Consider the following 21,755-nt stretch of genomic DNA (forward strand, 5'->3'; position numbering starts at 1 on the left):
ATGCATATGTTTGCCTCTTTGACGAATGTGACACTCCAAATCAGCTATACAGTCACAATGAACAGTGGCTGAAACATATGGAGGTCCATGCATTGCGCTGGCGCTGCAACTCGAAATCCCACGGACTGCTGATTTTTCACACACGAGATCTCTACATAGAGCATATGCAACAAGCTCATCGGGGGACTTTCAGTGAAGTTCAGCTCCGGGTGCTAGCTGACAGGAATGCACGAGCTGTTGACCCACTTCTCGAGTCATGTCCATTCTGTGGCTCAACCGACACTCCGCAAGGGGGCACGATAATGGAGCATATTGTTGGCCATTTGAGGTTTCTTGCTCTAAAGTCACTACCGCCTTACCAGGATGAAGGGTCGGAAGAGTCGGATGGCGGCAGCGCTACCTCACAAGCATCGAAACCCCGTAACAGGAGCACCATAGACAACGATCCGGATAGATTTACACTCCTTAAATTTGAAGATAGGGGCAGCGATACAGTCAATGAGGGTCGCGGTGTTGAACAAGACAACACTTCGAGTGATGGATACAGCAGTTTGGCTTCGGAGCGTCCAGTTGGCCTTGCCAACATGGCGTCGTTACCCAATCTCGCTAGCTCAAGTCCAATTGAGGAATGGGACAATTTCATTCTTGGTCCTCCAACTGGAAGCAATAACTCACAAGAAAGCGCAAGGCAATTTGAATGGGGATTTGTGACAACTAGTATGGAAAAATATGCGGCTGTCGATGACCCAGTGCTTGAAGAATTTTCTAGCAAACGACCTCATCCTCATCCGCTATCCATGGATCGATCTCAGGAAGAGTCCAACACAAATGATACGGCTAAAGGTCATATGCATAGTATACATGACATCCAAGCAAACAAAGCAGTCGTTCCGATAAATGAGACACCTCAACAGCCCCATCCGATGCCGGCACCACAGCCAGTGGATATGCCAGCCCCAGGATATGAAGCTCTTCAGCCATCTGAGACACCACCAGAGAAGACACCATTTGACACTACAGAGCAGTTATTCTATCCCACGCTACCGGTGCAGAAAACGCCTCCATCGTGGCCAGTACAAACTGCAGAGGAAACCCGGCGGGACTCGGCAAAATCCGAGACTGATAGGCTATCGGACGCTAACTCTGCATTAAGAGCCCATCAACAGAGCGATGGAAATCTCGGCGACCTCGAATCAAGTAGCAAGAAGCCTCTGAGATCTGAAAAATCAGAATTTACACAAGGGGAGGATCGGCCTGGGTCACCCAGCTCACTCCTGTCCATTCCGGACGTATCAGAAAGTGACAGCATTAGTCAATCACCGTCGCCACTACATGTCCCCGTGGCAGACGCATCGGAAATTGACAAAATAAGTCCACCACCATCGCCACTACATGGTGATTCTTCCAAAGCAGGCCATAAGGATATTACTTCTATGCAGCTTTCCGGGGAGGTTAGTGGCGTCTCTGATGCTCCCGCTACTAAACCCCTACCCGAAGCCACCCCTGGTCCAGCCCAGGAACTCGGGTCTATTCTGGCCGACAGCACATCAGTGGGACAAGTTCACAGATCACCCTCGAACGTCCCCAAAGGGAATGCCATCGATGACTCCGTTCTGGATGACATGATCTCACGACTTCTCAGTCTTATCGATACCTCGACTAAAAAGGGCCGTAAACGCCTATTTAGCCTCGCCAGCACCACAGCAAAGAAAAGCCCCTGCATTAACAGCAGCGAGATTGAAATGATATGTACTGCCTCTCGGGAGTTATTTCTTTCGCAACCCACGCTCTTAGACCTCAAAGCACCCGTGAAGGTCGTCGGTGATATCCATGGCCAATTCGCCGACCTAATCCGCCTATTCCAACTCTGTGGCTTCCCACCCGCAACCAACTACCTCTTCCTCGGCGACTACGTGGACCGCGGGAAAAATAACCTCGAAACCATCCTCCTCTTACTCTGTTATAAACTGCGCTATCCGGAGAATTTCTTCCTGCTACGCGGTAACCACGAATGCGCAGGCATAACCCGAATCTACGGCTTCTACGATGAATGCAAGCGCAGAACAAACGTCAAGACCTGGAAGAAATTCGTCGAAGTCTTTAATTGCATGCCTATCGCTGCTCTAATCGCTAGTAAGATTTTCTGCGTGCACGGTGGTCTATCGCCTGACTTGGTCGATATGGGGCAAATTCGCCAGATCACTCGGCCCTGTGATGTCCCGGATTCGGGCCTACTGACCGACCTGCTCTGGAGTGATCCTGAGGATACGGAAGAGGACTGGGGGGAAAATGATCGGGGCGTGAGCTATCTCTTTGGCAAGAAGGTTATTACCAATTTTTTGCAGCGCCATGATATTGATCTTATCTGTCGGGCTCACCAGGTTGTTGAGGATGGGTATGAGTTTTACCAGGATCGTCTTTTGGTGACAATTTTCTCGGCTCCGAATGTAAGTCCTAGTCCCCCGCTCTGATATTGCGACTTTTCCATGTAATTGGAATAGGCTTGCCTGTGGCATCTGTAGCTGACTACTTGCAGTATTGCGGCGAGTTTGATAACTGGGGTGGAATTATGTGCGTATCGGATGAATTACTTTGTAGCTTCGAGTTACTGAAGCCGTTGAATTCGGGGGATCCCCCTCCTCCTCCTCCTAAATCCACGACCGCCGTGGAGGAGGACCTTGCAATCAATAAATTATTGCAGGACTCTACAATCGATGATTTTCTGCAGAGTGATGGTTAAGGTTTGGACATACAACACTTACCTTTGAAGGGACATACATTGTCGGACCTTTACGATTTAGAATTAGAAATTAGAATCAGAATCCGATATTATGAACAATTCATTTCTGTCTCGTTGAATCTAGATAAGAATTTATAGTACTTTTAGGCGCTTCTTTTGATGAATCTGAGCGACCAAATCGCTGCAATCGAGCCGCAATGCAAAAGGCAGAATTATACTGCACACCTTTGCATGACACACGCTCCATGTAAATGCACATTAGATAGGGCATAGATGACAAAGAGAAGAAGAAAAGAAAAGAGAGAGAGGATATAAGAAGGAAAAGAAAAAGGAAGGAAGGTAGTGAGAATGAAGTCAATCCAGGTCAAGAATTATTGCATCGAATCATCCTTCTTGCCCTTAAACAGACCCTTGACCCGATCAATGACCAACCCAAATACACCAAACAGGTATCCGAGCCCGAAGCTCCAACCCCGCACACGAACTGTGTAGATGAAGAAGTAAACAAGCGCCCAGTTGATAATGACAAAGGCCAGGAAAATGCCGAAGCAGCGCCACTTGTCGTCTTCGTGGACGTTCAGGTTGGCCATGTACTCCGCGCCCGTCTTGTAGGGACAATACTGGCAGTTCTCTGTGGCGGACCCGTTGACCAGGTATCCGACCTTTGCGAGGTTGTCGACGAAGTTGCCTGCGTATTCTTGGCAGGTTGAGCCGGGCGGCGGGTTGAAGTGGGTGGCTTCCAGGTCGGCGCAGTCGATTTGGACGGCTGGGAGGATTGCGGAGAGAACGCCGCGCAGCCACCAGGTGACTGGGTTGACGTAGTACATCCAGTATTTCCAGAAGACGGGGTAGTCGGCGTAGGGGCGGACGATACCGTTGAACAGGTTGACCATGACGAAGAAGAAGGGTAGGACGTTTGAGATGACGGTGAAGGAGGGTGCGAAGGCGCAGATCCATTGGCCCCAGGATGCTTGGAAGAGGAAGAAGAGCATGGACATGAGGAATACGTAGCCTGCGGTTGAAGAGTCGGTGGGGAGTCCGACGGGGTAGTACCATAGTAGCCAGTAGACGAGGCCGGTCACGATGGCGGCGGGGATTTCGCAGACGACGTTGGCGGTGCAGAAGGCTACCCAGCCGTAGATGCGGGAGGGGTATTCACGGGCTTCCCAGAGGGCGCGGTTGATGTAGAATTTCGGGACGACCGAGTTCAGGATGATGGGTGGGATGAGAATGATGACGAAGGCTGAGAACATGCGGTCTTGCATGCTGGCCACGGTGTTGGGGAGCATGTAAAAGGTGAAGCCGTTGAAGATACCGATGATGACACTGACGAAGAGCTTTCCGTAGTAGTATGAGGGATCACGCCAGTACTGGAGGAACATGCGCTTGGTGAGAAGCTCGATTTGGACCGGGGTTGGGGCTGCGAATTCGTGCTGCGAGCCGCCGCTCTCTTCGATGGGGAGTTTGCTGCGTTCTGCTCTGATACGTTCAATCTCTGCGAGCATTTCGCGGTTTTCGTTGGAGGTGCGCCATTCTTCGTTCCAGTCGACTTGTTTGCCATCGCGCTGGGTTGCCTTTGCGGCTGTTTCCAGGACGAATTCAGCCACGTTCTTTGAAGGTGGGCACTTGAATCCGCGATCAGCGAAGTACTTGATGACTGCTGAGCCATCTTTGCCGACAGGGCCGAAATAGAATGTGTTTCCACCGGGGTTGAGGGCGAGAATCATGTCGAATTGCTGGATCAGCATAGAAGAGGGCTGGTGAATAGTGCAGACGATGGCCTGGCCAGCTTGAGACAACTTTTTGAGGAAGCGCACGATCGAGAAAGCGGCTTGGCTGTCGAGACCACTGGTCGGCTCATCGAGGAACAGAAGAAGGCTGGGTTTGGCAGCCAGCTCGACACCAATGGTGACTCGCTTCTTCTGCTCGACATTCAAAGATCCGATGATGGCGTCCTGGATGTCGTTAAGCTCCAAGAGGTCAATAATCCGGTTGACGTAGTCGATCTTTTCCTGGCGTGGAGTCTCGCGGTCCTGTCGGAGGATGGCAGAAAACTCGAAGGCTTCACGAATGGTCGAGGTGTTGTCATGTAGATCCATTTGCTCACAGAAACCGGTTCCGCGCTGGAAATCGGCTCCCAGGGGGTGTCCATCAACAAGCATGTCGCCCTTGACAATACCCATCTTCTGTCGCTGAGCAAGAGTGTTGAGCAGGGTAGTCTTACCAGCACCAGAGGCACCCATCAGAGCAATCATGACGCCAGGCTTGGCATAACCATTAACATTGTTGAGAAGCTTCCTGGTTCCATTACCGTAGGGAACAGTATACTCGACATCAGACCAGGTGAAGCATCGCTCGCTCGAAGACAATCGGTTGAAGGCAGCATTGTCGGAGGAAGAAGTTGCTTCACCACGGGCAATGGCAGCATTGTCGTTTGTGTTGGCAACCTTTTCCTCGTCATTTGACTCTCCAGCTTGGGCAGTGACCTGCTTAGCACGCTTGGACTTCTTGAAAACGAGAGCGCCGCCGCCACCACCAACAAAGGAAAGGAACTCAGCAGCCCAGATAGTGACCAGGAGATAGAGGACAGTGAAGGCAATCACAACGCCAAAGTTGCGCCAAAGGTGACTGCGAGTGAATCCGAAATTTGCGGTCAGATATTCTTGTCCTGTCACGACTGGGTTGCCTGCCGAAGAGCCGGTCAAGGCACATCCCTGGTACCTGGGATCGACGCCAGGACCCTGGGGAACCAGTTGTTCAGGTGCACATTGCATGACACGGTCAGAGAATTCATTAGTCAAGACTGCCTCATAAGCGTACGAGATAGGGTTGACGTAGAACAGCCATCCGAACCAGATCGAATCCGAGATCAGAGTTTGCTTGGGAATGACATAACCAACGAAGAGAATCAAGAGGTTAAGTCCAATACCTGCAAAGCGAACGGCGTCATCGATAGTCGGCGAGAGAGCGGCGAACATCCGATATAGCGAAGTGATGCAGAAGGTGTTGGTGTAGACGAATAGGAAGTAGATGAAGAACTTGGATGCAGTAACATCCAAGCCAGCCATGAAGTAGACGATGATAGTGAACGGAACGACCATACAGAAGATAGCCGGGAAATCCACCACCACTCGGGCGATCGAGACAGCAGACGGACGGTAAAAGGCGTAGTCTTTGTGTCGGGCGACAATACCTCTTCCCGAGACAGCGGGCATCAGTTCAGTCAACTGCAGCCAGCCGAGGAAAAGAATCGAAAAGAAGAGGGCACCTCCTCGCGAGAAAGCGCCACTGGTATCCATGGATTCTCCGTAGAACAGAGATGAGACGATGAGACCGTTGGAGATGATGATAAAGTACTTGGTGTAGAGCGAAGTCTTGTCGCCCCAGAGCAGCCAGAACTCACGCTTCACGCAAGCCATGACTTGACGTGCCAGAGAGACGGTGTAGGGGGGACTTCTTGGACACAGTCTTACTCTTTGACTGAGCGACGGTCGTCTGGAAGCGGCGAGTATCTTCCCGCTCCGTCTCCTCGAGGCGCTTCTCATAGCTGGAAACATCGTCCGAGATGTACTTGAAGGAGCTGCTATTCTTGAACACTTGCTCAAGCTCCTCGGCCGTCTTCGGAGTGGAGGCTTCACGGCCAGCCTGGAATTGACGAGCATTCGGGTCGCACAGGGAAGTCAGGAAGTCGGCAGTGGTCGACTGCTCGGGGCAGTGGAATCCAAGATCGATGAAATACTGACGTGCTTGGTTCGCAGGGCCCTGGTAAAGCATGCGTCCCGCATCGATGACCATGACCTTGTCCATAAGTTCATAGATACTCTCACCAGCTTGGTAGAGAGTGACGAAGGTAGTCCGCTTGCTGACGTCGGTCATAATACGAAGCGATTTAGCGTAGTCGAGGGCAGTGCTGGCATCCAGACCACGGGTCGAGTTATCCCAACAGACGACCGAAGACTTGGTGGCTAGAGTTTCGGCGATACTGACACGCTTTCGCTCGCCACCAGACACACCACGGACATACTCGTTACCAACTTGAGTGTTCTTGGTGTGGCTGATACCAAACATCTTCAGCAAGGCATCAATGATGACGGGAATGCTTTCGCGATCATGCTTGCGAGTCTTGTTGATGAGCGAGAACTTCAGGGTCTGCCAGACCGTGAGTGTAGGGAAATGCTGATCATCCTCAGGGTTATAGTTGACTTCGCCACGGAAATAACGGTTCTGATCCTCGGCCGATATACCACCATAACTGACCTCACCATCGACACCAGCAAAGGCACCACGATCGTTGGCAATCGCCTTGAGGAAAGTAGTACATCCAGCGCCAGGGCGACCCAGAACAAGCATCATCTCACCCTCACGAACAGCGCCGTTAAAATCATGAATCAGATCGCGAATGGGGGGGCTTCTTGCCAACGCGCAACACTGGCGCGAAGCTGCAGATAACGTTATATAGATCGGGACCAAAAGTACCAATCACCGCATGTGGGAGCGTACGCACAAACGAGGCGCCAGTCTCAACACCCTTGACGGTCAAGTTTTTGAAAACAACGCCAATCTGCTTCGCTGGTTCTCCAGCAGTGGTACGGCGTTCCAAATGCCCACCCACCAAGAAACTGCTAAGATCGAAGTCGGCATCGACCTCGGTCTCGGAAGAGGCCCTGTCCAGAGCCTTCTCCTCATCTTTGCGACTGGCGCGAGACTTGCGACGGCTCATGCTTTTGGCGGTGGTTGAACGAGTACGGTGCAGGCTGAGACGGGTCAATTCCCGGCGCATTTCCTCCAGGTCCTCCAGGGCACCACGGCGGGAGACTGGGTCGCCGCCCTCCTGTTCTCCCCATCGTCCCTCGACACTGGCATGGGAAGAGATGGTTGAACTCGCGGTGGATGTGGGATCGATGGGGGCTTCGGTGGCGTGGTTAACATCTTCGGTGGCAGTCGATTCGTAGTGGTTCGACGAATCGTTGACGGTGGAGGATTGAGTATAAGATTGATGAGACTCCTGAACAGAGTGCTGATGCGACTCCACGGCGCGATGGTCTTCCATCTTGCCGGTGAGAGAGGAACTACTCGCCAGCCTCAACTGAGTAGAGGTAGATATTAGGAGTGTATTGGGGATGGGTCTGTGAGTATATGTACAGAGTTGGCAAGGGAATTGCCCAAAAAGAAAGGAAAAGGAGAATGAAAGAGAGAGAAAAGGTTAGGGCAACAATTAGAAAGAGTGGAGAGAAGGGAGAGAAAGCCGTTTAAGCATGACGATGGGCGTGCTGGAGAGCTTTTAACGCAAACCTCATTGCAAACGCCATTAAATCCGGACCCACGAATATATCGGATTTGTAAGAAAGTATAGCCCCAAAGATCGGTAATGCAAAGACTCATGATGGCTCATAATTCGACGAAAAAAAAGGGAGTCCACCGAATTCGAAGCTATAGTGGAGACATCTCCACCATGAGTCAAGGTGAGTCGCTGAGAACGTTCGTCTGGAATTGTCTGTGGCGGGTCTAAGCGCAATCAGCAGAAAATTTTCGGTCGGAGATACCACCTTGAAACCAATTTAATCCCGGCATTGAGCCGGTTGCTGGTCAGCATCGAAATGAATAGTTAGATTTAATTGGTTCTGAAAAAGTTCCACCCTCGTGGCAGCTCGCGCGGAATCTTGAATTCCTCGTCGGGCACCAGATTGGTTAATAATACCCTAGTAGGTACTCCACTCCAGATCCTTCCTTACGGGAAAACCCCCCTAGGGAATATATATTCCGGTGGAAGACAGATTCTGAGAGTAATGTGCCCCACTGGTAGGCGGGGCTTGGCGAGCGTTCATGAATCAGCCCTGATCCTCGGCGACTTTTATGTTAGGGTTCTGCATGAGATCTCTCCGATTTCATCCCACGCCGCTTACTAGTAGGGTTCAAGTTGATCGACATTTATAATCAACATACTAGCTGTATTCTTGGTTTAGCTTCAAAGGTTACTAATCCTGTGAACTCAGTGCTCCATAGAGTTATAGAGTCTGTCCAGAGTACGGAGTTCGGAGTACCGGGACCCTTTGCGTTCAGTTCATCCGGATCTTAGCTTATAAATATAAGGTACCGGGATACCCGAGCCTAGCACTAGTACATCTACCGAATATAGGATAAGCGTAATTATATATCTGTAACTTGGGCTAGATACCTAGGTAAGCCAATCACTGTCAAAATCGCACAGTTGGTGCCAAGCACATGCTTGACGCACGTTCGACACTCGAGCCCCGTCAGCCCGGCTAAATATGCAGTGCAGTGGGCAGCCTGCAGCGGGTGGCATCCCCAGAATGGAAAACGGAATGTTAATTACTAGTATTTAGTATGGGCAAGAAATTCTGTAAATTTTAGATAGATGCGCAGTGAAAAGTACTGAATGCTAGGGATAACGAATGGGAGCATTGACTCCGATGCAAGATGTCTACTATACAGAGAGCGTGTCAGCTATCCAGGATAATCCTGGAAACTGACAGGTCAACTCAATCCAATTCAGGATACAAGTTTATTCAAGGCTTGCGACCCGCCTGGGCGATTCTTTTTTGGATCTCTTCCTTGGTTAGGATCTTCACTGCGTTGTTGGAGAAGACGTAGCTCAGACCAGACCAGAGAGTGGTGCCGGCGACCAGATATCTAGACAATTAGCACAGCACAAAAATAAAGTAAAAAAAAAAATGAATGAAAAATAAATGCAGAAAAAAGTGCAAAAGCAAAAATAAAACATACAACAGCAGGGATTCGCATGTGGTCACCCACCATACTACTAACCTGCCGGCGTGTGGCTTAAGTACGGCTGAGCGGACGGGAAGCCCTGTTCTCCACACCCTGTGGTCGTATGTACCAACTGGACCACCAGAACAGACTAAACCCGCCACTGCAACCCAATATCCACACCAAAACGTAAATGGAGAAAGGCGAGGGAACGAGGGAAAGGCAAGGGGAGAAAGGAAGCAATACTCACTGGAATCCAGTCATAGCCTCGCTCAAATGCCAGGCAGTAATAACCGTCTCCGGAACCACAGGCAGGGCAATCGCACTACCCACCAACACAAGCTGCAGCGCCGTGTTGATCTTGGAGATTTCCGTAGGCTTGACCTCCGCCGATGGCAGGGAGAAATCCCAATATCGGGCCATGGTCTTGGGTTCCGGCAGAGATATCCATCGATAATAAATTGCCGAGATGGCGAGGCCAACATCACGACCGAGAATAATCACAGCCAGCCATACTGTTATGACATTTAGCATTCGTTCCATTATCGAATATCATCACCAGCTTCCAGTAAAATGACCCTTGGAAATCATCGACACAACCAAAACCAAGATCAACACTTACCAGGAAGAGACCCGTTCACCGCCAAACAGGCCACGCCAATCGTCATCAGCAGCTTATCGGCCATCGGGTCGATAATTGTCCCCACTACCGTCTGCAGCTGCCACTTCCGCGCAATCCAACCATCGACCAGATCCGTGATGCCTGCATATGCAAACAGTGACAATGCAGCTGCATGGTAGTCGTGGACGAGCAGATACCCCACCACGGGCGCGGCGACTAATCGCGAGAAGGTGAGAATGTTGGGAATGGTGTAAATGTTTTCATGCGATTTAGTAGCCAGCGGGATTTTGGATAAGATGCGTTTGGTGGTAGAAAGAGGTCTGTGTCTTTAGTTAGCTGGCGTGGCTCCCCCTTTTCAAAAGAACCTTTGGCAATAACCAACTTTTCCGAGCCTGTTTCTTTTTCATCCTTGGGTGGTTGCGATGCGTTCCATCTTTTATTTGATGCGCAAATTGTCGTCTTTGCTGAGACGAGACTCTGGTGTCGCAAGTTTCTGGATGCTCAAGGTTAGACGGGGAAGTATTCTAAAGTACAGGGACATGACCTACCTGGTTTGAAGTAGGGCTAGTCCAGGTGATCGAGTCAACGTGGAGATGCATTTGGAATGCAGTGTACCCATGCGCAGAGACAATTGTCCTTGGGGGTGGATTGGAAACTGGTTGCCGATGCCGAGCATCCGAGAACCCTGGCACGCTCGGACGGGCAGCATACGGGCAACACCTGCAGACAACATGGTGGTACAAGACAAAAGAAATAAAAGAAGATGACGGTCAGTTAGGTAACTCAATGAATGCGAAACGAAAGAAAAAATGCAGCGATTAGGTGCAGCGATTCAACGCATGCCCTGGTGGTGATGGATGCTGGGGTGCAGCTAGCAGCAGTGCCGAACAGTTATCTCAAGATATGCGCGAGACTGATATCAGACAGCAAAGACAAGCGAAAGAGTCAAGTTGGTTCCCACAGATGTAAACATCGGCTGTCGTATAGTACAGCTATGGTGCTGTGATAAATGTCAGCGAGATTGCAGGGCATTTGGCGAGAGCGAAAAGCCTGGGAAGGATGAATTTCTTACGGCCCAACAGACAAGTCCCAGGCAAGTCCTCGACTGTCTTCTGAGAGGATGCAATGCACTTGAATACTTGGAAGATCTGATGGATCTCGTGACGAGTTGCTGGAGTTGATGTCGAAATCGGCGCGGATGATAGTTGACCCATTCCGGTCCCGGGGATGATGCGGGGGCGGTGAGGGACCCTCCGCTCAGCTGGCTAGAATCTGCCGAACATGCGCCGGGGTATACCTCAATCTTGTCCAACTCTACTCTATTTCATCTACTACCTTAATTCACCTGTACTGATCATTCTCTAGCCATGGTTATTGGCTTCGATCCACGGATTATATCCGATACCACCATCTCAGAGCAGAACAGGCAGACAGACATAGTTATGAGTCACCCAGGCTGTTCATGTTCACTGCCTATCTCATCTGACGGCTCTATAACACATGACAACCCGCCTGATGGCTAGCATCATCCTGATGATGCGGCAAAAATTTGAAAGCATATTTATGAATTGCTGAGATCTCTTAATCTTGAACTTTGACTAACTTCCAGCACTCACTCTTTTGGAAATGCAGCTGTGAATGGCAAGCTGCATTCGTTGTCCAAAGACCAGATGGAGAACAATCAAACCTTTGGACGAGGGGACAGTAACCGTGGCCACTGGAAAACTGCCCAACATGAACACATCACTACCTATCAACAGAGGCCGGGACCGGAGCAAAAATCTCACTTCGTCACCCCCCAAACAGCCACCGCAGCCCCAACCGCCACCAACCATCCCCGGCAAGGAGAAGAAAGACGAGAAAGAGGAGGACGAAGAAGTACCACCCGATATGAACAAATCAAACCCCCGTTTGCTAGTCAACAGAGAGAGTATCTACGAACGCCAGCTTCCAGGTGATGCATATATCACAGTCTACGTCCAGCGACTGCAACACGGCTATTACTCCAGCACAGCAGTCTCCGACACCGAGGCCGAACATGTCGATTTCCTAGCCCTTAGTTTTGTATTTCATTCCCCTCACACTCTCTCCCACCGATTTAAATCCGCCACGATCCGCACTTCTATCCAAGGAACCGACCAGCTAGCAACAGATGCGACATCAAGCCCCAAATGCCGTCCTAATAGAAACCCACGCATCTTGATGCATGCACCTCACCTAATCTACGGCACTGTTTCACCCGAGACAATGGAATGGACCTTCAGTCTCGCCGGCTCGATCGGTATATCCGAGACTCCGCTCAGCGCCAACCTAATCCCTTCCGGCAGCGTCAATAGTCGGTATCGTCGGTACGAAATGATGCGTATCCAAGGCTCAGCGCGCACTCTGAAGAGCCCGCGGGGTCCGCAATTCGATATCGAGGCTGGTGAGGTGGTCTGGTCTCTTGAAGAGAACAATCTTCAGCGCTCGGGTCTGCCGCGCGAGTTTACATTCGTCATGTTGATTCAGAAGCCGTCTTCCAAGTCTCGGATCAAGCTGTCTCTTGAAATTGACCCGGTCATACAATCCTGGTGGGGAAACTACCCAAACTGGTCACTGAATCTGCCTTCCTATCGACCAGTAAAACGTCGCGACGTTGATTTCAACAAGGAAGTCGGGCAACGGTTCGAGCCGCTCGACACGGAACGCGGCTTCAATTTCGCCGCCCTTGTCAGCAGATTCGATGATTATATCGCTTTACCAGGAAGGAAATTCAGCCGGAGGGTATGTTAGATTGACTCCCATCCCATCCCATCCCATCTTTTGAACCTGGTGTCTCACAAATCGAGAATACGAAAAAAGCGCGAACAAGCAAAAGGATAAACGCTAACCCTGCCACAGATAGAGATACCAAAGGAGGCAGACCTCCCCGAACGTCAAGGCTATCCACAATCCTATCCCGGCCAATATGGTTCCATAAACCCGATGCAGGGAGCGCAGCAGGGAACCCAGGGAACCCAATCGCAAGGCATGCAGGGTATCCTAAACATAGAGCAAAAATACCAGCTAAACAACCCACAACCATTCGCATTTTCGTCCCCAACAAACATGCCTTCCATCGGCATTGAAACACAGCCGAACAATCTAAACCTATCCCTCGGTCCAACTCACGGCGTGGCAATCATGAATCTATCCGCACTGCGCTCGGCAATGGTCTCGCCGCGTGCGCGCGGGAACGAGATGTGCAGTACTACCACTGCTACTGCTACGACCAGTAGTACGGCTACCACTACCGCCGCCACGAGCACGACGCTTACGAAAAGAACCTCGGTGGACGATGACGATGACAATGATGACGGAACTGGAACTGGAACTGGCCCCGGTGAGTGGCCCTGGCCCTGGCCCTATCCACCCGAAACTGGCCCCGGAGTTGAAATTGAGACTATTCGCTCCAGGATGCTCCGGACAGTACACTGGACCTCCGCGGCGGAGAACGGGGGTTCTGAGAACGACGGTTCGGAATCGCGCGAGAGCCGCGTTATGAATATGGAGAATCGCCCGCTTACACCGTCGTGTCTGTTGCTTGAGGAGGGAGGGGAGGGTACTACTCATACTCAGTGAGGTGGATGGGATGGGGGTTTCTTTGGATGGGTTAGATTTAGGGCGGGGGCTTCTTTCTTTTTGGTTTGTCTTGTTCGCTTCTTTCTTGGCATAGCGTAGCGGGCGTTGCTAAGGTTACTCTTTCCCTGTTCCTTTCGGGGTTGTTTTACTTGTTGGTTTTGGCTGATAAATAGTAGTCGAGATATTATACCCATCAACTTGAGTGTTTCGTTTTATTTGAGTTAGCCTTCTACATCAATGGGTTTCTAGGTATACTCCCCCAGCCCAAGTTTACCTATCCGTAAAGACTCGAAAGAGGACTCATCCCACCCAGAATTAAAGACAAAATTCACAATGCTCCGCCTACCCTTACTAACTCTACCCATTAAAAATTTAAATTCCAAGTTAATCTCAAATTCAATCCAATGCCAAGCCAATCCAAGCAAAGAATAAGAATAACCTTAACCTCAAGTTCCGAAACCTTACGATCCCCATATTTTTTTATTTTCGATTTTAGGTTCGAGTACAACCCACTCCACTCTCGAAGCCAGGGCGTCGGGAATACTAATGTTTGAGCTTGAGCTTAATCGTTTGCCAAGGTTCTCCGCGTCGCTTCGGGAATCGGGGCGAGGGTACTATTATCTATTGCTGGTAGGTGCTCAGGTGGTGTATGGATCTATCTGATGTTGTGGATGAGGAGGCGGAGTTGAGGGTTATTTTATCTAGATTGGAGGATAGTTTGATTTTCTTCCAGGTTTGCTCTCTTATGTATGTATTTTCTTTCCGTTGCTTGGGCTGTAATCGAAAGGACGAGATTTGTTTCTTGAATGGAGGGGAAATTTGTCACTTGAGGTACTAGTACCAAACCTCTGGCTAACTACAGGATGCCAACTTGAACTTGAAGCCTGACTCAAGCCCGGCTCGAAATCGAAGTCGAAGTCGAAATTGATTTCAGACTAGGGATACAGATATAGAACGAGGTGAAGTGGAAGCCTTAGAATAATCGAAGAACCATCGTTTCAAGAAGAAAGTTTTCTTTTGTGTACTGGGTACTGGGGAGATAGTAGTTGCTGCATCACATCGTGGAGGGTAAAAAGAAGATAGCTGACAAAAACAAAACGCCGCCCAGGGTTATTCCCGATAAAACAGAGAGCCGACACACAAGGGGAACAGAAAGAGGCAAATGAACAGAATCCTTATAGACAGACATGAGTACACCGGGGAAAGAAACAGGAACGGAATAGCGGGGGAGGGGGATCGATGATGAAGGGACGATGGCGATGATTCTGTCTCTCTCTCTCTATCTCTCTCTTTGCCAAATCGAGCGGGGCCGAATTTTAGTTCCGTCCAGACCAGATAACAGTCCAGAGAAGATAGAGTAGAGAAAAAGAGGGAATCATAAGACAGGAAATAGATGTGATAAAGCGAAGACGCACACCGCATAATGCACATGTTGCACACGCGGACCACCCAGAAACAGAGCAAACACAAAGCCAGATGAGGCGAGGGGTTCTATCATAGCAAAAGAATAGTCGTAGCAACAGAAGGAAAGCGAAAAAAGGGATTATAAGGGAGAAAGGGGGGAAACGCAGATAAAAAAAAATAGAACAGAACAGAAACAGAAGAAAAAAAAATAGCCACCACGACTCCTCCCGCTCCGAACTATACCAATCAATCAAAATCAAAATCAAAATCAAAATCAAGCCGGATCGAACCGAACGCGACCCCGCGATTGAGATGGTAGTGGGAAGAGTGAAATCCCTAAAGCAGAGAACCACTCTATGTATTTAAACCCTCCGGAAAAGAAACGTGCCATCCATAATGCCATAGCCAACACCGGTAGCCAGAAAAAAAAGAAGCGAAAAGCGAAAAGCGGAAAGCTCAGGTCAAGGGACCACATGGGAAATTTCAGATTTGTGGCTGGGCGGGCGCAGTTGTCGTCCACGTTGATAGAGGCTGAGCGGTCGCGTAATGTGCGTGATTCACTGGGGCGGTTGGACCCATGTAATACTGCGAGCGATCCGGCGCATAGTAACTCTGCTGGTGCATGGGATTTGATTCGCGGCGCGGGACACTCGGGTCGAGAGGGCCGATTCCACGATCCATTTGGTGGTGTTGGTGGTGGGGGTGAGAATGCGATGAATCCAGTTGACCGGGGATACTGAAGCTGCCGCGGGAGTAGGTGGCTGGGGTCGAAGGATCCATGGGAGAAGTTGCGTCTGTGGCGACGCTGCGGGAGGATATGGAGGAGTTGCGGTAGGCGGAGGGGGAGTGGTCGGATGTTGAGCGATTGCGATCACTCATCGAGCTTGGGATTGCGGTGTTGAGGGCTCCTGGGATGGATGACGAGAGTGCCGAGTGGCTCATTGAGTCCATACTGCCGCCGTACGGGCCTGCGCGAAAGGCGTGGTAGTCTTCCACCTTGGGAGTTATGGATACCCCGGTGGGTGAGGGGAGGTATGGGTTCGGTGCTTGTTGTGTTGGCATCGACGCTCCCATGGAGTAACCGGCGATCGGACCGGATTGAGGAGGATGTGTTGCGGGGTAAGGGTTGGCGGCGTGCATCGAATAGAAATCTGCGGATGGGTTGGGCATTCCATAAGCTGGTGGCGCCATGATCTGTTGGGGTCGGTAACCGTAGAGTGCGGCGTGGGAAGGATCATGGGAGGACTCCATGGCACTGGTCTCGAGGTCGTCGATTGGGGCGCGGAAGCTTTGTTTCTGAGTGAGGTCAACACGAGGTCGAATAAAGCGCAGTGAGTCGACTATGGATGGTGGGTTGAGTGCGCCGCGCATCACATCCTCGACGCTATAATAGGAGACCAAGTGGTGGGTGATGCCCATGACGGTGACGGACATGGTCTTCTTGACCAGACCAGAGTCTTTGAAACCGTAAGAATCGACCAGCGATCCGACGAGGGCGCGTTCCAGCTCGGACTGATGTGTGCGCTCTCCAAAGGGACCCGGGGGTGAGGTGGGTGAGTAGGCTGAGCCTGTTGAGCCGTTGCTGTCATGTCGGGGATAAGGTTCACCGGGCCTGGTGGAAGGCACCGGTCGTCGATTGGCCTTCTTCATCGCGCGCTTCTTCTCACCAGGGGGAAAAGGTTTCTCTAGTTCGCGATAGACAAGGAAGTTCCCCAAGATGCGACTTGGAGACCAGGTGACACCGTCGGTCCAACGTTTGATTCCCGAGGAATTCTCTTCATAGATAAAGACACTCCCCGAGCGCACAAGATGGGAGCGCTCACGGTCATGTGGGCGACGAGGAACATGATGCAAGACGCCGGTCAGACAAGCCTCGAACAGGATGAGGGCATCTTGGGTGGTGGCCACATAGCCGGTGAATGTGGGCTCCAGCACGGCGGCGGTGCCGTTCACCATGATGAGATTGAGACAACGGGGGAGGGGTGGTAAGAGAAGTCAAAAGAGAAAGAATGTGGAGTGCCCAGGTGGTGGAGGTGGATGAGGGGGGGGGAGGGGGAAGTGGGAAGTGTAGGTGGGAAGTGAAGGGAGGTGATGAGGAAGTGAAGTGGTAGAGGGTGTGTTGTGTGAAGCAGTTCCCAGGTACCCCGGATTGCAGCGGTCGCGATCACCAAAAGAGGGCGTAGACCGGACTCCAAGACCAAGACTAAGACCAAGACTAAGACCAGAGACTAAGAAAAAAAAGGAACAAATCAAAAAATAAAATAAGCTAAGGAGATCGACCAGGGTATGGAGAAGGAAGAGCGGATGCGGTGGTTTTGAGTTAACCCCTCCTCTGGAGGAATTCCAGGGATCGACCAGTCAGCACGGACCCAAGGAGCGAGTGAAAAGGTTGCACCGATCTCTGGAGATGGGATCTACTGGTTCCACGGATTGCTCCACTGTAGTCGGAGGGTTGTGGAGTGGTTGTAGATATGGTTGGATGGAGGATAAAGGGAGTGGGGAGGGAGAGGTGGTGAGGGAGAGGGAGAGAGTGTGAGGGTGTTGATAGATATTGGATAGGGAGTAGGAGTAGAAGTAGGAGGAGGAGGAGGTATACGGGGGTATGGTATATAGTAGGGAGTACTAGTAGTAGTAGGGTATTACATAGGGAGAGAGAGAGAGAGAGAGAGAGATTATACATGGAGACACGCTAATGTACGAGTAGGCAGACCCAAAAAGAGGAGCGGAGACCTGGTTACCCTCCGATATAGATGGTAGGTAGGGTATTAGGGTAATGGAATATAGAATAGGATAGAATAGACCAAGTATACTAAATAGAATTAATAGAATAAATCTAGAGCACTGTGCAGAGTACTCTGTGCAGAGTACTCTATTACGCATAGCGATACAGCATACCTACGTAAGTCAGTGTAAGTGTAATGGTCATCGATTGTGGGGAAGGAAAGAAGGAACGGAACCAACTTCACTCCGTCTCTGACTCAGCATTCTTTCCCTTTCCCTTCCACTCTTTCTATTCCACGGTTTCCATAAATTGTACTCTGTAGTAACGAGTATGACTACAGAATACTGTCTACGGAGTATTGCGGAGTACTACGGAGTACGAGTACTATCAGTGAGTACGGAGACTCCGTGTGCATACACAACGGCGAATCCACCAACTATTGAAATCGCCTCCACTAAAATTGGGGCAATGATCACCGAGATCTGGAGGCCTGACCATGTTGGGTATCATATCTTAGTCAGTATAGTATCAGTATCAGTACTCCGCTGATACTGCGTAGTGATACTGATCCTGCTTGCACTCCCATGGTATGTCTACAGTATAACCACTCTTCACACTTACACTTTCCAAGGCAAGAGGGTCCCGTACCTGACTGGGGCTCATTGAATCCTGGCAAAGTTACGCGGGAGATCCCCAGCAGATCCAGCTCTGGGTACGGATACCATCCATTTACATTAACATTTACCTCACCATATTAGCATTAGCATTAACACTAATATTAACATTAACATTACGGAGTACTAGTATCAGCTGAATCCTGGTTCCCCAGTCCCCGTCCCAGTTCCAGTTCCAGTTCCAGTTCCAGTTTTAGTCCTCCTGATCGGCAACTCGTGGCGGAAACTTTCTTCTGCTTTGCTTCTTCACCATCCGGACAACTGTCCTCCGTGTTTCAGTTCGTCCCGATAAACTGGGTGAACAGGAGACGATCTCACTGGCGCACGCTTGTTGAAACTCAATTGACGCCATGACAGATGTCACAAGAGTAGAGTACGGAGTACTCTGTATAGAATAAAGTAATATAGTATGGAATATAGTATGAAACACAGAATAGGGGGAATCCCCCTCCTCTGCACTCCTCTGTACATCCTCCGTACTGCTCCGTTATGTACCGGCCACGACTTTCCCTCTGGCCCAACCCAACCCTCCGGGCCCAGAAAGGGGGTCTATTCCCTCGGACCGACTGGACCAAGTGAAATCATCCCAGCCCCAATGAGAAACCGAGTCCAGATCCCGTCATGGCACGGATCCCTTTCGGTCGATCCCCGGAGGTTCTAGCCTAGTCAGAGGCAGGGCTCTTTCCCCCCTCCCAGCGCGCTTACGTCTGGCTCTGCTGAGTCTGAGTCTGGCTCTTGAGTCTAGTCTGGCTCCGCCGGGATTACGCGTGGAGCAAACAGAAGTGAAATCAAATCAAATCGCTGCAGCTTTGGTGGTCAACCCCGCCGATCGCCCCTCTCTGCACTCACCCATTCGCCCTAAAAACCCACATCCACGGACGGCGCACCGCAAACCAGACACTCGGAGCGTCCGCAGGGATGCGCGAGAGCATCAGCATGATCATCGCTCAGCATGAGCAATGAGCATGAGCATGAGCACATCCGTACGCAGTACGGAGGTGAGATAAGAGGGTCTGCAGTCTGATTCTACTCCCCCCCATACCTACATCCAACACCCAGGTACTTCGTATACAGAGAGAATGCAGAGAATGCAGAGAACAGAGCACAGAGCACAGAGATAACAAACATGAACACATCCACCCCTATCCACTCCGTACAATCCCGAAGCCCAGCACCCACCAGCTGTCAGTAATCCCCGTCGATCTTCGTATTGGCCATATTAACGGTCCCAATAAAGGCAAGTCCCAACCACCCAGATCCCGTGCTAACCGCAGGGCGAAACTGGTCGGGCGCAGCAGTGGCGTCCACCGTCCTTGTTTTTCATGCTAGTCCCGCTAAGAAATCCCGCAGGGTCTGATGATCTTCACCCTACTGCAAAATGGTGAATGATGTACCCCTCTCCCAAGAGATGCTAGTCGCTAGTTCCAGTCCAGTCCCGGAAGACATGGTGGCGATCCGGTCGACTATTACGGAGGACAGCATGAGGAGAGGTACGGAGGAATGGGTCCAGTCTACAAGTCCCTCCGTACGAGGATGGAGTAGCTTAGGCTGCTGCGCTAGTGGACGAGGCCCCCGTGGCCAATTCCTGCGATCGCGCTAGTTTCTCTGTTTGGTCTGGTGCAGGACGCGACGGGGCAGAGCAGAGGCAGCAGCAGCAGTATGTTCTCCGTAACATGTAGAAATGCTTGCTAGCTATTCTATTTACTCCGTAACATGTGAAGTCTTGAGTCTGAGCTGAGCTGAGCTGAACTGAACTGAGGGTCGGTGTCGGTGTCGGGGTCGGAAAGAAAATACTGTACCATCTAGTATCACTCCCATTGGTGGCTCACTTTCAGGTTCAAGAACTGAATCCCCTTCCTAGGTGTACTGTATTCTGCTCTGACCCATCTTTTCTACCCTATTCTTTTCTTGTCCGAGTCTGTCTCTGACAGAAGTCTGGTACTCCGTAGAGGTATCCGTGATCCGTAGAAGGCTACTTTGCTCCCCCCCCCCCTCTTCCCTCCTATTCATTTTCTTACCCTTCCTACTCTCCCCGCGACCTCCCCTGCTCTTTTCTCACTCTCGTCTGGCGTGTTGGGTGAATGGCTGATATGATCTGATCCGATCCACTCTCATCCATGTCATGTCATCATCACTAGCCCCCCCCCAGTCCACAGTGCCAAGGTTCATGCTAGACGCGGCACTGACCTACAAGCTGCGGGAAACATTCCCAGTAATGAAATCGAGGAGGTCCGAGTCTGTGATCAGGATCATCGTGATCGTCTATTAATGCCATTCTTGGGCTTTGCGCAGCGATCAAGGGATCGGTGGAATACACTAGCTCTGCTCTGCTCTGCTCCCGCTCTCGCGGAGCCTGTGGCTATGACCAGCCAGCGGCTCCCTCTCGACGGAAACAAATTGAAATTGAAATTCAAAGTCGAATTCGCCGAGCCGACTCCGTAAACTTAACCTAGACTAGACGCAGACGTCGGAGCCGGGAGCCTAGCCTAGCCCAGTCCACACCAGCCAAGCCAGCCAAGGTAAAGATCCAATTAGTCGCTGTGGGGAACGGATCCTAAATCGTGTGGGCCCGAGAGAAATTCAATCGTGATTCCCCATTATGAAGAAGCTATTCGCTCTCATGGCCTTGGCTGTGGCTATGGGTGTGGGCAAAGTACGGTACGGTACGCCTTCTGGGTCTGTCCGAGTCCAAGTCCTCAAGTTAGCTCATACGGAGTAAACTACAGGACCCCCGGAGGACTGGATCTCGTAGATCCATCGCGGGCTTTAATTTCGATGTCGTAACGGAACTTTATACTCCTCTTTACGTCGCTTTTTAACCTTTGGTTCGTTCGGTCTGACACTGGCACTGGCACTGGCACTTGGAGCCCCTCCCCCCTCCCTCTCCACTGTGTGGATATTTTGATTCTTTTATACTCCGTAGATGGGATTATGGTTTACGCCCTGGCATGGACGGCATTTGAAGAGTTGATTTCGAAATAGGCAGTCGGTATTGTTCATGCCCTGACTAGATGGTTCCACTCAAAAGCAAAAAAAAAATATATAATAAATAATAATTATAATAATAATAATAAAGATAAAACAAATTAAATAATATCCCTCCCTTTCCTTTTTTGTCCGAGTCTAGACTAACTAACCACCGGCACCGAGATACTCTTTCGGACAAATAGAAGGGAGGGGAAAAAAAGCAACAGAATCACTGGCAATAACGTCGACGAAAAAGAAACTTGAACGTATTCGCCCCGGGCCCGAACCATGTGGCTC

General features: G+C 50.7%; 6 protein-coding genes across 6 annotated transcripts; 3 read left to right on the forward strand and 3 right to left on the reverse strand.

Moving 5' to 3' along the window:
* Positions 1-77: 77 nt before the first annotated feature.
* N7533_013146 (uncharacterized protein) lies at positions 78-2,471 on the forward strand (the record flags this gene model as incomplete). The annotated part of the gene is made up of 1 exon (XM_057109796.1): positions 78-2,471. The coding sequence occupies one exon, from the start codon at positions 78-80 to the stop codon at positions 2,469-2,471; it is 2,394 nt and encodes a 797-aa protein (XP_056953381.1).
* A 640-nt stretch (positions 2,472-3,111) lies between these two features.
* On the reverse strand, positions 3,112-7,790 carry atrF (ABC drug exporter AtrF; the record flags this gene model as incomplete). The annotated part of the gene is made up of 3 exons (XM_057109797.1): positions 3,112-6,161; positions 6,214-7,179; positions 7,241-7,790. The coding sequence occupies 3 exons, from the start codon at positions 7,788-7,790 to the stop codon at positions 3,112-3,114; spliced, it is 4,566 nt and encodes a 1,521-aa protein (XP_056953382.1).
* Positions 7,791-9,267: 1,477 nt separating this feature from the next.
* N7533_013148 (cardiolipin synthase) lies at positions 9,268-10,824 on the reverse strand (the record flags this gene model as incomplete). The annotated part of the gene is made up of 5 exons (XM_057109798.1): positions 9,268-9,391; positions 9,720-9,984; positions 10,092-10,411; positions 10,474-10,584; positions 10,640-10,824. The coding sequence occupies 5 exons, from the start codon at positions 10,822-10,824 to the stop codon at positions 9,268-9,270; spliced, it is 1,005 nt and encodes a 334-aa protein (XP_056953383.1).
* Positions 10,825-11,825: 1,001 nt separating this feature from the next.
* Positions 11,826-12,863, forward strand: N7533_013149 (uncharacterized protein; the record flags this gene model as incomplete). The annotated part of the gene is made up of 1 exon (XM_057109799.1): positions 11,826-12,863. One exon carries the CDS (start codon positions 11,826-11,828, stop codon positions 12,861-12,863), a length of 1,038 nt encoding a protein of 345 aa, XP_056953384.1.
* A 192-nt stretch (positions 12,864-13,055) lies between these two features.
* On the forward strand, positions 13,056-13,691 carry N7533_013150 (uncharacterized protein; the record flags this gene model as incomplete). The annotated part of the gene is made up of 1 exon (XM_057109800.1): positions 13,056-13,691. The coding sequence occupies one exon, from the start codon at positions 13,056-13,058 to the stop codon at positions 13,689-13,691; it is 636 nt and encodes a 211-aa protein (XP_056953385.1).
* A 1,887-nt stretch (positions 13,692-15,578) lies between these two features.
* On the reverse strand, positions 15,579-17,051 carry N7533_013151 (camp independent regulatory protein; the record flags this gene model as incomplete). Its single annotated transcript, XM_057109801.1, has 1 exon — positions 15,579-17,051. One exon carries the CDS (start codon positions 17,049-17,051, stop codon positions 15,579-15,581), a length of 1,473 nt encoding a protein of 490 aa, XP_056953386.1.
* Positions 17,052-21,755: the final 4,704 nt, after the last annotated feature.

This window comes from Penicillium manginii, assembly GCF_028828005.1.
Source record: "Penicillium manginii strain IBT 31320 chromosome Unknown utg000010l:1.0-1143873.0:1.0-1144522.0, whole genome shotgun sequence".
In the NCBI taxonomy this organism is placed as follows: Eukaryota; Fungi; Ascomycota; class Eurotiomycetes; order Eurotiales; family Aspergillaceae; genus Penicillium; species Penicillium manginii.